Here is a 15,006-nt window from a genome sequence, read left to right on the forward strand (position 1 = left end):
ATAATTAATTAAATATATATATATATATATATATATATATATATATATATATATATATATATATAAATTAAAAATATTATATATTGCAGAGATTTACGTCAAGTGAAAAGAATAGTTATTATTGCTTATTACTCAGTTTAGTACTGAAATGTTTTTTTTTAATTTAATTTTATTTTATTTTTTTTGTAGGTATTCCGAATCCCACTGTATGATATTATTCCTTTGGAAGCCATCATTGGTACTTGCTGTGTACTTGACTTAAATACATTTTGCAAAGGACGACCGAAAGGAGTGAAAGAGCAAGACGTGTACATATGTGAAAGTAGAGTTGATAAAAGTGCTCATCACTTTTCCAAGATATCACGCACAAGGTAAACTTCATCTTTCAACCATGGAAAATTGCAAAATTTTGTACCATTAGTTATCATTCCAAAAACCCAGAGATTAAATTTTTTTAATTCACACTCATAAATTTTTATTAGTTTTTTTTTTTATGCAAATGCTAGAATTTTCCTATAGGGAAAATTTAAGCGTTTGCATTAAAAACAAAAATCTAATTAAAATTAATAAGTGTGAATTCATTCCATCTTTTGGCTTTTGAAATGATAACTAATTATATATATATATATATATATATAATTTACACAGTGATTCAACGTCACAGTTCAAAAGAGTCATGAAAGTCAACAAACCGAAAATCCAAGACTATAGTTTCTCCCTCATTCTCATCTCAGTTGAACATGTCCAAACTCGGGATTTGAAACTCAAATCTGTTGCCTGTGACGCGAGTACTCTGCCATTTGAGCAATCGCGCCACACACAAAAAGTCTATTAACTAACTAAGATTAAGTAAACTGCGGTAAAATCAGAATGTACCTACTTCATCTCAAGTAAGAGGTGTGGTCATCCAACCAGTGAGAACCCAAGTTATAAGACATCAGCTTGGGTCTCAGTGGTTAGATGACCACATCCCTTGTTTGAGAGGATGTAGGTACATAAATATATACTGATGTTGCCTGGGATTGAATGATGAAGATGATTGTAGAAATTTGGTAAATATGTACTGACTCCGAAAGTGCTCAATTCTATAAGTTGGACAGTACTAAAATTAATGACTTACATCAATGTTCCAATGAACTCTTCAGATTCCACATAGACATTTATTCCAATTGTCACTCATTAAATTCTATATTTTTAAGTTATACACTGAATATATATGTATTATATATATATTAATAAATTGCATTGTTTTCTATATTTATAGGAAAAAGTGCTCAGTATTCTTATAGAACTTGTAGATTTGTGTATATATGTATATAAGCTTTGAGTATTTTTCTCTCTAAAAAACAAAAACATTGCAGTTTTAATTTCTAAGAATACTAAGTTCAACATATTGCAGGCTTAGTACTGGCATAAGCTGGCGAGAAAATTCACAATAGTTATTTCTTCTGATGAGTTAAGGCAAAATAGGTTCATTGATTGATATAATGATTTTGCGCTACAAAACAGTCACTGTCAAGAATTGTAAATGTCAACGTAATTAAAGTAATAAATTGTAAGATGGTCAACATCATGAAATTTGTAATATAGACTTTTGTCATTTTTTTTTTATTATATGCTCTGTAATTACATTGAGCTTGATATATTAAGGATTAGTATATAAAAAAGTGAAATATAATTTTAAAAAATCATATTTCCTCAGAAATTACCCAATATATAGTAGTGCAAACCCCTCACATGACCTTTTCGTTAAAAATATGCTTAAATATTATATTTAAATTTGTGCAGATCTCCTATTTATTATTATAGAGCCAACTCTTTTACTCAATATATAGTAATGATTTCAGAAGTTTAAAAAAATATGATTTGGGTGTCATCAGCTAGGAATGAAACCAAAACATAGCTTTTCTAGCCTTATTTGTTACTGTCTGCGCATGCGTAGAAAAGCATTTTAAGTCAACTTATGTCTGCTGACCCCTTAGCAGCTATTTTTACCAGCAAAAGACCAAATCGAATTTGTTTCACAGGTTTGGATCCTCTATATATCAAGTTTCAAGTCTGTAGACCAAAAGTTGACAGAGTAGTTTGATAGAGACTTCCTCAGACAGACAAGGACACTTATATAGAAATATATAGAGAGAGATAGATAGATAATGCATACAATTATTTTATGTATCTACATAAAATGTTATAAGGTTTTATTATTAATTTCCAGTATTTACTTCTAAGGTGTTCAATACATGAGTAGAGCTAGATAGTAGTTTATGAAAATATATAGCAAGTAAGCTACACAAAATCTTCCGCATTTCATTCCCATAGGGAATCGGCAGGCTAGAATGTATGGAATTTGTGTTATCTTGTGTTTATATATACACTTCCTGCCTAGTTCAATCAGCAATTAGATCATTCACACACACACACGTATATGTATATAAGAAATGAATGAAAAAAAAGATATCTATTATAGCAAACCTATCAAGATAGTAAAAGCTCTACCTGGATAAAATGAAACAATTACAACTTAAAAAGATGAGGAATAAAAGTTACAGAGAACTTTATTAAATCATTGGATCAGTAGGGAAGAAAATAATAAAAAGAACCTCTTTAGATCATGGTATTTCGAAGCTAAATGCTTCTCATCGGAAAAAAAAAGAAAGGCTGGCATTCTACTAATATAAGGGTATACGAATAAAACGAGCTACACAACATTTAGATTAGAAATGAAAAATATGAGTGAAAACGTAATGGGAATTATTATAGGAGATGAAAATGAAAGTCAAATAAGGTAGGTGGGGTAGGATTAAAATAGAGAAATGAATATAAGAAAATAATTTTTTAAAATAATGAAGACAAAATAGAATTCAAGTAGAGGTAAAATGGAAAAAATCAAAACCAAATAGTCCAAATAAGGGCCTGAAATGGTAGTCCAAGAAAGATGACAGTAGTCCAATATAAATCAGCTCAAAATAGAATTCCAGAGTAGCAAACTTTAGTAAAGTAATCCTTAAAGGAATTTCAAGTATCGATAATCAATCAGGAAGTGCTTCAAAAATGAATTCCAATGTAACTTTCCCCAGTAAAATGATCCTCAAGAGATGTTCATATAAATGATTCGAAAAGGCTTTAAAAATGAACTCTTGATTTAGGGTTCCCAGGTGAAGTAATCATCAATAGATCTTCATCTATTAGTAAACTTTCATGAAAAACACTCTCTAGCCAAATTCCCACACTCTTTATCTGTGCCTAAACCTAAATGTAGATTCCATGAACAAAGCTTCTTTCTTAGAACTGCACGCCTGTGGAACTCTCTTCCGTTTGCCTGCTTTCCAGCTGACTACAATTTGATGGTCTTCAACTTCAATGTAAACAAGTTCTTGATGAACCGTCTCCCTAAGTAATCTAATAAAACTGATTCCTCAAAGTATTTCACTGTCTCAACTATAATTTTGATATATGGTAGTTAGAACTGATTCAATATGAAAACATTGACTTATTATCTTGGATTGTAAATATTAATAAATCTTTACTTCCTGTATTGTTATAAATGTCTATTCTATTTCATTTTTTATAATGGAATACATTTTTATGGCTTTATTTCAACTTGTAGATATCCAGTTCTTACGAAAACCTACTGTTTTGACAAGTTTGAGAAACGACTGGTTCCTAAACGAACATATTCTGTGAGTACTTAATATTTCTTCTTTTTTTTTTTTTTTTTTTTTTTTTTTTTTTTTTTTTTTTTTTTTTTTTTTTCACCCTGAACAAGGCATATTGCTACTTGGATGTAAGGGGCTACTATTTGGTATCCTGTTATATCATGGAAAAATGGTTGAATCATTCTACCGCTCCAGTAGATATTTCATTGCCAATGCAATTCTCTATCTGTATAAAAGGCAAGTACATCCTAGGATGGTACTGTTGCCACATCTGGGCAGGAGCTGCTAGAAGCAGCTTATCCTGCCTTGACGAAGTTCAAAATAGACTTTGTAGCCTAGTAGGGGATGCCCTTTTCTCTTCCCTGCAACCTCTGTCCCAAAGACGAGACATTGCGAGCCTGTTTCTGCTGTATCTGTTATTTTCATGGCAAGTGCTTGTCTGAGCTCCAATCTCCCCCCTTCCCGGCCAAACTTTCATGAAAAACACTTATCTAGCTAAAACCACTATCAATAATTTCCCCCACTCTTTATCTGTGCCTAAACCTAAACATAGATTCCATGAACAAAGCTTCTTTCTTAGAACTGCACGCCTGTGGAACTCTCTTCCATTTTCCTGTTTTCCAGCTGACTACAGAGACAATTTTACCAGGGAGATCATTTATGAATATCAGGAATAATAAAGGTCCAAGGATATAAGTTCTTTTCTAAGTGAAATATTCTTGTGGATTGATTTCATTCAATTTTTCTTAGATTAGAATTTGAATAAACTCCATCTTCAAGACTGTCAAATTAGGAGATTGAAATTGCAGGCTGACAGAAAATGTCCGACTCCTGAGCAAAGGAAATTAAATGATGTTTATATGGCAAAATCACTTAAAAGCTGTTAAAAAAATATTTACCCTATAACTGGTATCAATAAAAACTCTATCACAAAATGTTCAATTCATTTAATAAAATAGGTTCTTGTTCAGAATTCCCCCTTTATTAAGAAGACAAAAATAAATATCTGTGTGATGTATGTACCTGTGACAAAACGAAAATATATTCCAAAAATGATATAAATTGATCAAGTAATTTTATTTTTATAAAGATCATTTTTAAGCAATTTATGAGGATTTGTAAGCATTACAACAAAAATCTCTCAAATTTGAAGCGTTGAATTATCTCCCTACATTTTTTGAACGACAGTCACTCATTAAATAATCATCAAATTTGATTTTCTTTATAAAAAGTAAACTACTTGATCAATTTACGGTATTTTAAAAATATATTTTCCTTTTTATAATATATATGCACGTCATACAGATTTTCTTTATTTTTGCTTTTTAATCTAGGGCAAATTTTGGATAAGCCAAGTACGTCCAAGGATGGAGTACTGCTGCCACATCTGGACAGGAGCTGCTAAAAACAGCCTATCCTGCCTTGACAGAGTACAAAATAGACTTCGTGGCTTGGTAGGGGATGCCCTTTTCTCTTCCCTGCAATCTCTCTCCCACAGAAGAGACGTTGCGAGCCTGTCTTTGTTTTATCGTTATTTCCATGGCAAGTGCTCGTCTGAGCTCCATTCTCTGGTCCCCCCTCGCCAATCTTTCACGAAAAACACCCGACTAGCTGAAACCACTGTCAATAATTTTCCCCACTCTTTCTGTGCCTAAATCAAAATGTAGATTTCATGAACAAAGCTTCTTTCTTAGAACTGCACGCCTGTGGAACTCTCCGGCGCTTGCCTGTTTCACCATTCCCCCCCCCCCCCCCCGACTTCACCTTGGATGTTTTAAAGTCCAACACAAACAAATTCCTGATGAACCGCCCCTTTAAGTAATGCCACTTTATCAAATCTCCAATACTAACTATTACTACGATACTATCCCATTGATTACTGTACACACAATAACCCTTATCCCTGAGTGGCTTCTGGGCCTTGATAAGTGGTGACCTCCATGTTAAAAAAAAAAGATGATGAAATCATTTAAACAATCATTTTTTATTTTACTGATGATTTGACTTTTTCGTATTCAAAATTATTGGTAAACATTAAAACATTAACTTTGTTTCACATGTGAGAAAATTTCCTGATTTGACCCAATGTGGTATACTTATAAATTGATTGCTCGCCCTTGATTTAAGTAATTGTCTTTGTGCATTGGATTTTAAAGACATTGAAGGAGAAAATTTCTGGTAAAAATTGTGTATTTACCAATCCAAATGAGTTCTGGTTTTGAACAGTGTTAGTTAATTTGGAGATCTCACCAAATTATGTTCCTTTACTTCATCTATTATGATTCTTCATATTTTTTTTTTTTTTTTTAACTATGAGGTGCCTTAAATAAGTTTTAAGACTTTTGAAAATCCAGCATGTTATTGTTATACATCTTATGAAATTATTGACCAATTTTTATGATTTCAAGTTCAAATGAACAGCTATAGCAGGAATTGGAATACACCCTACTAAAGTCTGATTGTCACAGCTGGTGAATTTCAAAAATGCAATCTGGACGTGAGGACACTTTAGAAGAACAATATGCAATAAAAGTGTTTTAAACTTGGGGAAAATGCTACAGAAGCATATAGAATGCTTCAAACTGCATTTTGAACCATCTTGCATGTATCGAGTATTAGTTTTTGAGTTGCATAAGAGATTCAAGGAAAGCAGGGAGTCGAGGGATGATGAGAGGTATGGGGGGAGTAAAGAAGTCAGAACACCAGAGTTGATTAGCGAAATAAAGAATTTCATGTATAAGGGCTGTCATGTATCTATAGAGACAATAAGTGCACTATTTGATGTCAGTGTGGGAACTATATACACAATTATTCATGAGGAACTGAGATGTGGAAGATTTGCACAAAGTTTGCTCCAAATATGCAGTCCATAACTCCATCCTTGTCACAGATTATTTGACTAAGATGGGCATCAAGACAGTTCCTCACCTTCCCTATAGTCTAGACTTTGCTCCCTATGACATTTGGTTATTCCCTGAGTTCAAGGAACACCTTAGGGGCTGTCATTATGAAATGATTGATACACAAGGGGAGTTTCATGGTGTCTTTTGGAAGTTCTTGGAACAATACAAGTGCATTGCAGCCAGAAGAGATTACTTCAAAGGGGACTAGAGTTTCATGTGTGTACTATCAATAAAAGTGCCCATACGAAAAAAAGTCTGGAAACTTATTGAAGACATTTCATATATTAAGATTACATTCATTCATTTTCCTTTCATTATGTTTATTTTATTAAATTTATTTTAGGCAAAAAATTCATCTTTTTTTACTGTTAATATTCATTCATTTTGTTTTCCAGTTATTTAAACATATATTAAATTTTATACCTATTTATTTATTATATTTAAAAAAGTAGTTTACATTCAATATTAATTCTGTAAAAATGTTTCTGTCTATAAACATATTTTAAAACCAGTTTATGGATATTCTTTTGTTACCTACATTTTCAGCAAGGTCTTAAAAGTAACATCGTTTACTTCCAAGTACTTTCAAAACAGAAACTTGGCAATTTCGTCAAATCTCTGTATGCCCTTCTCCAAGCCTAAATATATTCCTGCTATCAAAATAATATTTTGCTTTCAAAAACATTTTTTTTGTTAATGTTTGCCACTAAGAATATGTTCTGTTCATTTTTCCAGCCGCATGAAGTGCCAGAAACATATAAACGACGCTGGCCAGGTGAACGCCATCCTCATTCAAATGATGATGGAACTCACAACAAACAGATGGTAAAGAAAACCTCAGAGTCAAGCAAATCTTCTGCTGATGGATCAGCGGCTGCAACGAATGGTTATGCTGGGGAGCAGCAGAAGTCGGATGTCAAGTCTGCAGGCAAAACCAAATTGGCTGTATGTTACTCGGAAGAGGATCTGCCGATGGTTCACGTAAAACAGCAGAAGGTGTGTAAGATGATCAATTTGATTTGCTTGCACTAGAATAGAAAATCATAAATAAATAGATAAAAAATCAAACATTAATGCAAGCATTAATGTTTGATCGTTTAACAAAAATTAACATTCAGCATAAAATTTCTGCAAATCATATTTCTATTTTACACGTGTGTGTGTGTGTGTGTGTGTGTGTGTGTGTGTGTGTGTGTGTGTGTATGTCTATGATATAAAACTGAATGTGTGTGTGTGTGTGTGTGTGTCTGGTCATGAATAGGCTCCTATATGGTTGACTATTTTAAAAAACTGATTACATATAATGATAGAAGATGTATCGAGACACAGGAATGGATATGTTTGATCTGACAGAACGGTGGTTCATTAATATTATGGGGTCTGCGTTCATGGCTGGTCCACAAAGTATGGAAATAAAAAATTAAAAAAAACGTTTACAAGTGTTTTTGATATAGATGTACATAAGAATACTTTAATAAGTATGTTTTAACTTAAATAGGGATGGTATAATAAAATTGTGGGGTCTGCGTTCACGCCTGGCCTCCATAGAATGGAAATAGGCACAAACTTTAATAAAGACTTTTCATATCTATCTGTGTAAGTATACTTTGATGATTGTTTCAATTTGAAGAAATATGGTATAATAAAATTATGGGGTTTTCGTTCGCACCTGACCTCCATAGAATGTAAATATGTCACAAAGTTTAACAAGGTTTTTTAATATAGATCCACAGAATATTGTGATAAGTGTTTCAGTGTGAACAGGTATGGTATAATAAATTATGGGGTTTATCCATTTTATTTTTACTTTTTTATATACCCCAAAATTCGAAGCTGTCTCTTTACAACCCTTCCTTTTATCATACTTTCATAAATCAGAGTCCATTTTCTGTAGGCTGTTTTTGAACCCAGTCAACGATGGGTACTTTTGATATATATATATATATATATATATATATATATATATATATACGCACACACACCTGTTCTTGTCAGATCACCGAAGTTAAGCAACGTTGAGCTTGTCTAGTACTAGATGGATGACCATTTGGGAATTCTAGGCGCTGTATGTGCTCTCCGCTTATCTCAGCATTGTTTCCAGTCATCTTGAAACACCACTTGCCACTGGTATTTAACAATGCCAACTCAGAAGAGATATGGTTGGAGATTGCGTAACTCTTGTCACAAAAATCCCACATGCAGCCACCCTTACAGTGGTTAACCATGGTCTGTCAAGACTGAAGGAAGTCACACACAAACACACGCACATATTACATAGGTTTAATAAAGTATGTTGAGAAATACTTTAGCAAGAGTTAAAGACATATTTATTTTTCGGAAAGGAAACACAAATAAAGGTGAAAGTCTTTAATTCGTGGAGTTTCAAAGAAGTACTTTCCTTCTCAGAAATATATAATGTGTATGTGCATGAGGGCGAATTAAATTATGCCAATTAACAATTGAAATATTTATTGTTCAAAAACAAAAAAAAATACAAGATAGAATTAATTTCTTTATTCATGGAGTTTAAAAATTTTGGCTTTTTTCTTCAGAAGAAAATAGTTAGGAAAATACTTTTTTATAGACTTGCTATAACATTGATAGTTAGTGCAAAAGATTGGAAACTCAAAAGAGAGTAATGCTCAAAAAAGTATAAAAATGCCAAAAAGGATTTCTAAAGTGATGTCCATGAATGAAGATATAGTAAAATAACTACAAGATTCAATCAATAAAGTTGGTTGAATATTGATAAAATCCGTAAATCCATAATATTGGTAAAATCCGTAAATCCATAATGCTCGTATGATACATCTGCAGACTTTGTGTAAAAATATTCAGATCAGTTAGATCTATAGTTTTTGCAAGAAAGTTAGCTTGAAAATTCTACCACAAAATACGTGCTGGCAATGTGTGTAATTATAAGTTAATGTAGATTTGTTAATTTTTTATAAAAATACTACACTATCAGTCATTCAGAGGTCAGTATATGTTATAGCTAGCTATGGAAGAGTGAGTATACAGAATTAATGTATAAACATGATACTCATGGCAAAAAGAAAATATTTTTTAAATTACGTAAATGTAACAAAAGTATGTATATTTTTGTTACATAACAGAAACATTTGTGCAAAAGTATATTAAAAAATATATTAAAATGAAAAAAAAAAAAATTTCCGAGTTGTTTCAACATACAACCTCATTATACTCCAAGCATATGTGTGTGTATCTTCACTTTATTTCATCTCTCTCTCTCTATACACACACACACACATATATATATATATATATATATATATATATATATATACACATATATATATATATATATATATATATATATATATATATAGTATAAAAATTTTGCTAAAACTCAAAGACTTTCAGTTTTTTCATAACTTTCTCTTATTCCATCATGAATTTTCCCATTACAGCTGTTTCACCGCGATCTTCATCAACTCATCAGATGCAATTCTTCCGATGTTATTTAAAAAAAAAAAGTTGTTTGTACATCATAAAATACCTGGTACACTTAGGAAAAAATTCCATGACCACTTTTCATTATTATATAATAATGAAAAGTCATTCATTGATGAATGTTTTATTTATCAAAAAGAACAATTCATAAAATATTGATGTAAAAAAAAAAAATGGATTTACAGATTTATTTTTGAACAAATATGTCAAGACTCTAGAAATCTACGCATGTTTGAAAGCAGAAGTTGAAAACCAGAAACACAGTTTCAATGACCAGGCAAACTGAGTTTTATTTATATATATATATATATATATATATATATAATATAAATTTTATTTAGTTTTCTCCCACTGCAAGAACTTAGATAGCAGGGTCTGAAAGTGGTATTGAAAAGTCAGCGCCCCAGATGAGGGGCACTTTGACCTGCAAAAAGACACTTAGTAATAAACTAATCCCTTCTCAAAGAGAGAAAGCAAAACCTTAGAGTGTGGACCTCTTAGAACTACACAGAACTAAACTCCCATCGCAAAATCAACAGGAATCGGATCATTACAGGAATGGTCTAATGTCTGTTGATTTTGGGGGCTCTGCATCCCTTTATCACAAAACTATCTGATGTTTTCCAAATAATAAAATCAGGTAGTTTCGTAATAAATGGACGTAACTCTTATACCAACAATATCGGAAACTCAAAATTTAAAACTAAAGCGAACACAGACCAACTACAATCGGAGGAAAATAAGATAACATAATTCGTGCTTGGTTGGCCAAATATAAGTGGGTCAGGGAATATAAATATCATTGTATTCAGGTATATTGTTTTGTATGTAAATGAAAAGGACTTTTCCTGTTGTCAGTTAAGTTTTTTGGTTTATTATATCAATGTTTATTCAGTTGCGTCCAAAAGTTAAGGAACGGTCGATGATTTTTTTTTTTAATGGCTTCTAACTTTGTGAAAAAGGAAAAAACAATTTTTTGATGAATTTTCCAATGTTTAATAATAGTAGTTACATAAAAAATAATTTTTTGATTTTGAATACATATTAGTTTTTTACATATAAATAAATTTAATTGAATTACAGGCATCCAAAAGTTAAGGAACACAGAAAATTAATACAAACTTAAGCAATTTTAATAACAACTTAACAAAATGTTGACTCCGAATATTTGAAAAAAGCTACATATACAAGAAAAACAGCTTATTTTTGACCGTTATGATGAAATAAAAGTTCATAGGAGAGATTGCTAAAATATTGAAACGGTCTTGTTGTTTTTCGGGTTATTGAAAATAGAAAAAAAGGTTTACCATTGACTGAAATGAAAAATTCAGGGCGACCCAAAATAACAACTAAGAGGGAGGATAGAAAAATCACTCGATCATCTCATTCTGATCGCTTTAAAACTGCAGCTTCGATATCCCAGGATTTTACATCCGAAACTGGACAAAAAATTTCCCAACAAACGATCTCACTAAGATTAAATGAAGTTGGATTATTTTCAAGAAGTCCATGCTCAAAGCCTTTAATTTCTATTAAAAATAAAAAGGTCAGATTGTTATTCGCCAAAAGAACATTTGTTTTGGGAAGAAAAAAAATGGGAAAAGGTTCATTTTAGTGATGAATCTAAATTCAATCTTTTTGGATCAGACAAAAGACCACATGTCAGAAGAAAAAATGGAAAAAGACTATTTCCTAAGTGCATTAAAAGTACAGTCAAATTTGGAGGGGGCAGTATAATGGTTTGGGGCATGATATCTTCAAAAGGAAGTGGATGTCTTGTAAGGATTCATGGAAAAGTTAATGCCCGAATGTATAGAGAATTGATTAGAGAAGATGTGGTTCCTAATCTTTCTGATTCTGATATCTTTATGCAAAACAACGCACCGTGCCATAAAGCAAAAATAGTTTTAGAAACGCTAAATAGATCCACTATTTGTGTTATGGACTGCCCAGCTCAGAGCCCTGACCTGAATCCAATTGAAAATGTTTGGAAAATTATTGGTGATAAGATCACAGAAAAAACAAAAAAATCTTAATGATTTATGTGAATGTGTAAAAAAAATCCTGGAATAATATCTCATCTATAACGTGTGAACGATTGGTTCTGTCTTGCAGCAAAAGATGCCATAGTGTGATTAAAAACAAGGGGCTTTTCACTAAATACTGAAAGGATTCTTTATTTTTTCATTAATAATTTCCCCCGTTCCTTAACTTTTGGACGCCTGTAATTTAATTAAATTTATTTATATGTAAAAAAACTAATATGTATCTGAAATAAAAAAAAAAAATTTTTTTATGTAACTACCATTATTAAACATTGGACAATTCACCAAAAAAAATTTTTTATGTAACTACCATTATTAAACATTGGACAATTCACCAAAAAAACTTTTTCTTTTTTCATAGATAAAGTTAGAAGTCATTCAAAAAAAATGATCGACCGTTCCTTAACTTTTGGACGCTACTGTATAGCAAATTTTGTTTTGAAAACTTGAATTTTGTCTGGAGAAGGCTTTGAAAAGGGACATTGAAAATCTGTACAAACCCTGAGTGATTGCATATTATTTTATAAAATGATCCCTTAAAGCAAGCCTTACATATAAGTAAACTGGTGTACAGAAAGTTTTCAGTTGTCGAACAACAATGTAAAATACTTAATTTCATTGGATGGATTTAAACTAATCTTTGTGCAATATAAGAAATCAAAAAAAGTTGATAAGTAATTTTTTTTTTATTTTACACATTTGTATTTTAACATGAAAGCCAAATTCTTAAATGCAACCTTTGAATTTTAACCCCTTTTTTATGGTCACAGCTTTCAAAACTTGTATTTGCTCTTAATATTTCTGAATTTTTTAAATGAGAATTGGTTTGTATTTGAACTACTGTTCTTGAGTGTTATTTTCACATTTCGGCTGCCATTAGTGATATATAATAAGTAGTAAAATTGTACATCTAGAAACAAAATAAGTTTAAGGCTCCTAAAACTCATACTAGATTTGTGCACAAGGATGTGGCATAGTGGATAAAGTACTTGGTAAAATTCAGTTGTAAAGTTAAACTCTTATGGGGGTTAAAGGTTCAATCCTCACTGCAGGTGAACTCCAAATATAATTGCGAATTACTTAGAACTTCTACCTTGTCATGGCTGATGAAACAAAAGCATACTACTACATACTGGATTAAATAAAGAGTTCTATTCAGAAAGATTCTCAAGTTTGCCAAGACATATCTGAAAAATGTTGGTGGTTACATCGACTGAAACATGAAAATAACACTCAAGATGAGAACAGTAGTCCAAAGCTGTGTTATTCGTCATTGTGTTGCATGTTACTTACACTAATTTGTTTTTTTCTTCTTTTGTTTTTGTGTCTCTCTTTATACACATTGTCTTTCTTTTGTGTCTTCAGAAAAAGGAACGATTGGACAAGATATTACAGAAGCTGTTGGGCAATATCCCCGGCAAACAAAAGGTGGACGTTACGTATTTGTTGGAAGAAGGAGCCGGTAAGCGGCCACGCAAGAAACCACAGTTCAACTTTTGAACGTGCCTCAACCCAACCCCCGCCCCTCCCGACTTGTCAGGATTATGGATTTATTTACATTATAAAGCATGAAAATGTTTTGCCCAATCTCGGCTGGGTAATTAACTCTATGATGGCAGAGTCACTCGTGAGCTGGTGCATCATTACAGATTGCCCGATGAGTGTTCCCTGGTGAATAACGAATAAAGTAGTGCTGGCCCGATTACGCGCAGCTACTATTTGTAAAGTGGAGACGAAGTAGCGTGCAGACTTTTGGCATTGAATCGTTTCGATTTGAACTTTTGCAAATTTTGATTGAAGAAGAAAAAAAAAGAACTGGAAATTGAATAAACTGTTGTCAGTTTGCAGTGGACTTTGGCTGACTCTAGGTTGGGTAAAAAAAAAAAATGTCTGACCAACAGTTTTGGTGGTGGGAGGTGGTTGTAGTGGCAGCAGTAATGGACAGGAACCCCAACCTTTCTCTGACCACTTCCTTTGCTTATACAGTTTCCTCCTCGTACTTGTCGTGTTCATCTTGCATTATTGCTGTTGTGATGCGACTCTTATTATGGTTACTGCTGCTCCTGCTGCTATTTGTTGTTGATTTGTTACCAATGAACCTTTTTTAATATACACATACAATGTAGTGTCGTCTGCCCCCCCCCCTCTCACCTTGGAAACGAGCAAATTCATATCTCTGCACACACGTGCAAACATGTAATCACTGAAAAAGCATAACGAAAGACAACATCTGTTGGCATTGTTGTATTTTTCATTGAAAAAAAAAAACCTTTATTCTTTCATTGTCATTTCCTCCAAACTATTCCGATTTTATTTTGATCGTTTTGTGACTTCATCGATTGAAACAGAAAGACGTCAAATCATTGGAGGATTGTTTATTCATGTTTTCCTGTTTTATTTTATTTGCTTTTCTTCAGTTTCTTTCTTTTTTTTTTTTTTTTTCTGAAGAAATTGGGTGGGTGGTCACATTTGACTAATAATCAACCAAACCTCAATACCAAAATATGGTAAAATATTCTTATTTTACTTTAAAGTAATGTTAACATATACAGACGGCAAGCATGTTTAGATATTTTGATGAAATGGAGAGAACTGAAATTATGGACGTATAATTAATGTATGTATACCTGAAATATGCTAGATATACGTTTGTACGGTAATAAATGTGAGTATGTCCCCCCCCCAAAAAAAAAAACATGCATTTATATATATATACATATATGCACACATATATATATTATTTGATACTATGCAACAATAAATCTATTAGCAATCTTATACCATAAGTTTTGTGTGGTAGTAAATCCAGGCCGAGTATGAGGATAAGCTCTACAGTCTTCTCATCAGTTAACAGACTAAACATCTTACCAACACAATTGAACCTTCTGTGTTTATTCCTCCTAAACTAGCTACAGATATATTAATGTA

The 15,006-nt window shown here is 32.0% G+C and overlaps 1 protein-coding gene across 2 annotated transcripts in view; it reads left to right on the top strand.

The window, feature by feature from the left end:
- The window catches only part of LOC145270461 (uncharacterized), a 198,696-nt gene extending 184,387 nt beyond the window's left edge, over positions 1-14,309 (top strand). For both annotated transcript variants that reach the window (XM_080126098.1, XM_080126103.1), the window contains 4 exons: positions 190-371; positions 3,608-3,680; positions 7,295-7,555; positions 13,444-14,309. In XM_080126098.1, coding sequence (XP_079982224.1) covers positions 190-371; positions 3,608-3,680; positions 7,295-7,555; positions 13,444-13,578 — 651 coding nt within the window. In that variant the 3' untranslated portion in view covers positions 13,579-14,309. The remainder of the gene's footprint in view (positions 1-189; positions 372-3,607; positions 3,681-7,294; positions 7,556-13,443) is intronic.
- Positions 14,310-15,006: the final 697 nt, after the last annotated feature.

The sequence above is a fragment of the Euprymna scolopes genome, chromosome 4 (genome assembly GCF_053919585.1).
Source record: "Euprymna scolopes isolate OS-2025 chromosome 4, ASM5391958v1, whole genome shotgun sequence".
Taxonomy (NCBI): domain Eukaryota; kingdom Metazoa; phylum Mollusca; class Cephalopoda; order Sepiida; family Sepiolidae; genus Euprymna; species Euprymna scolopes.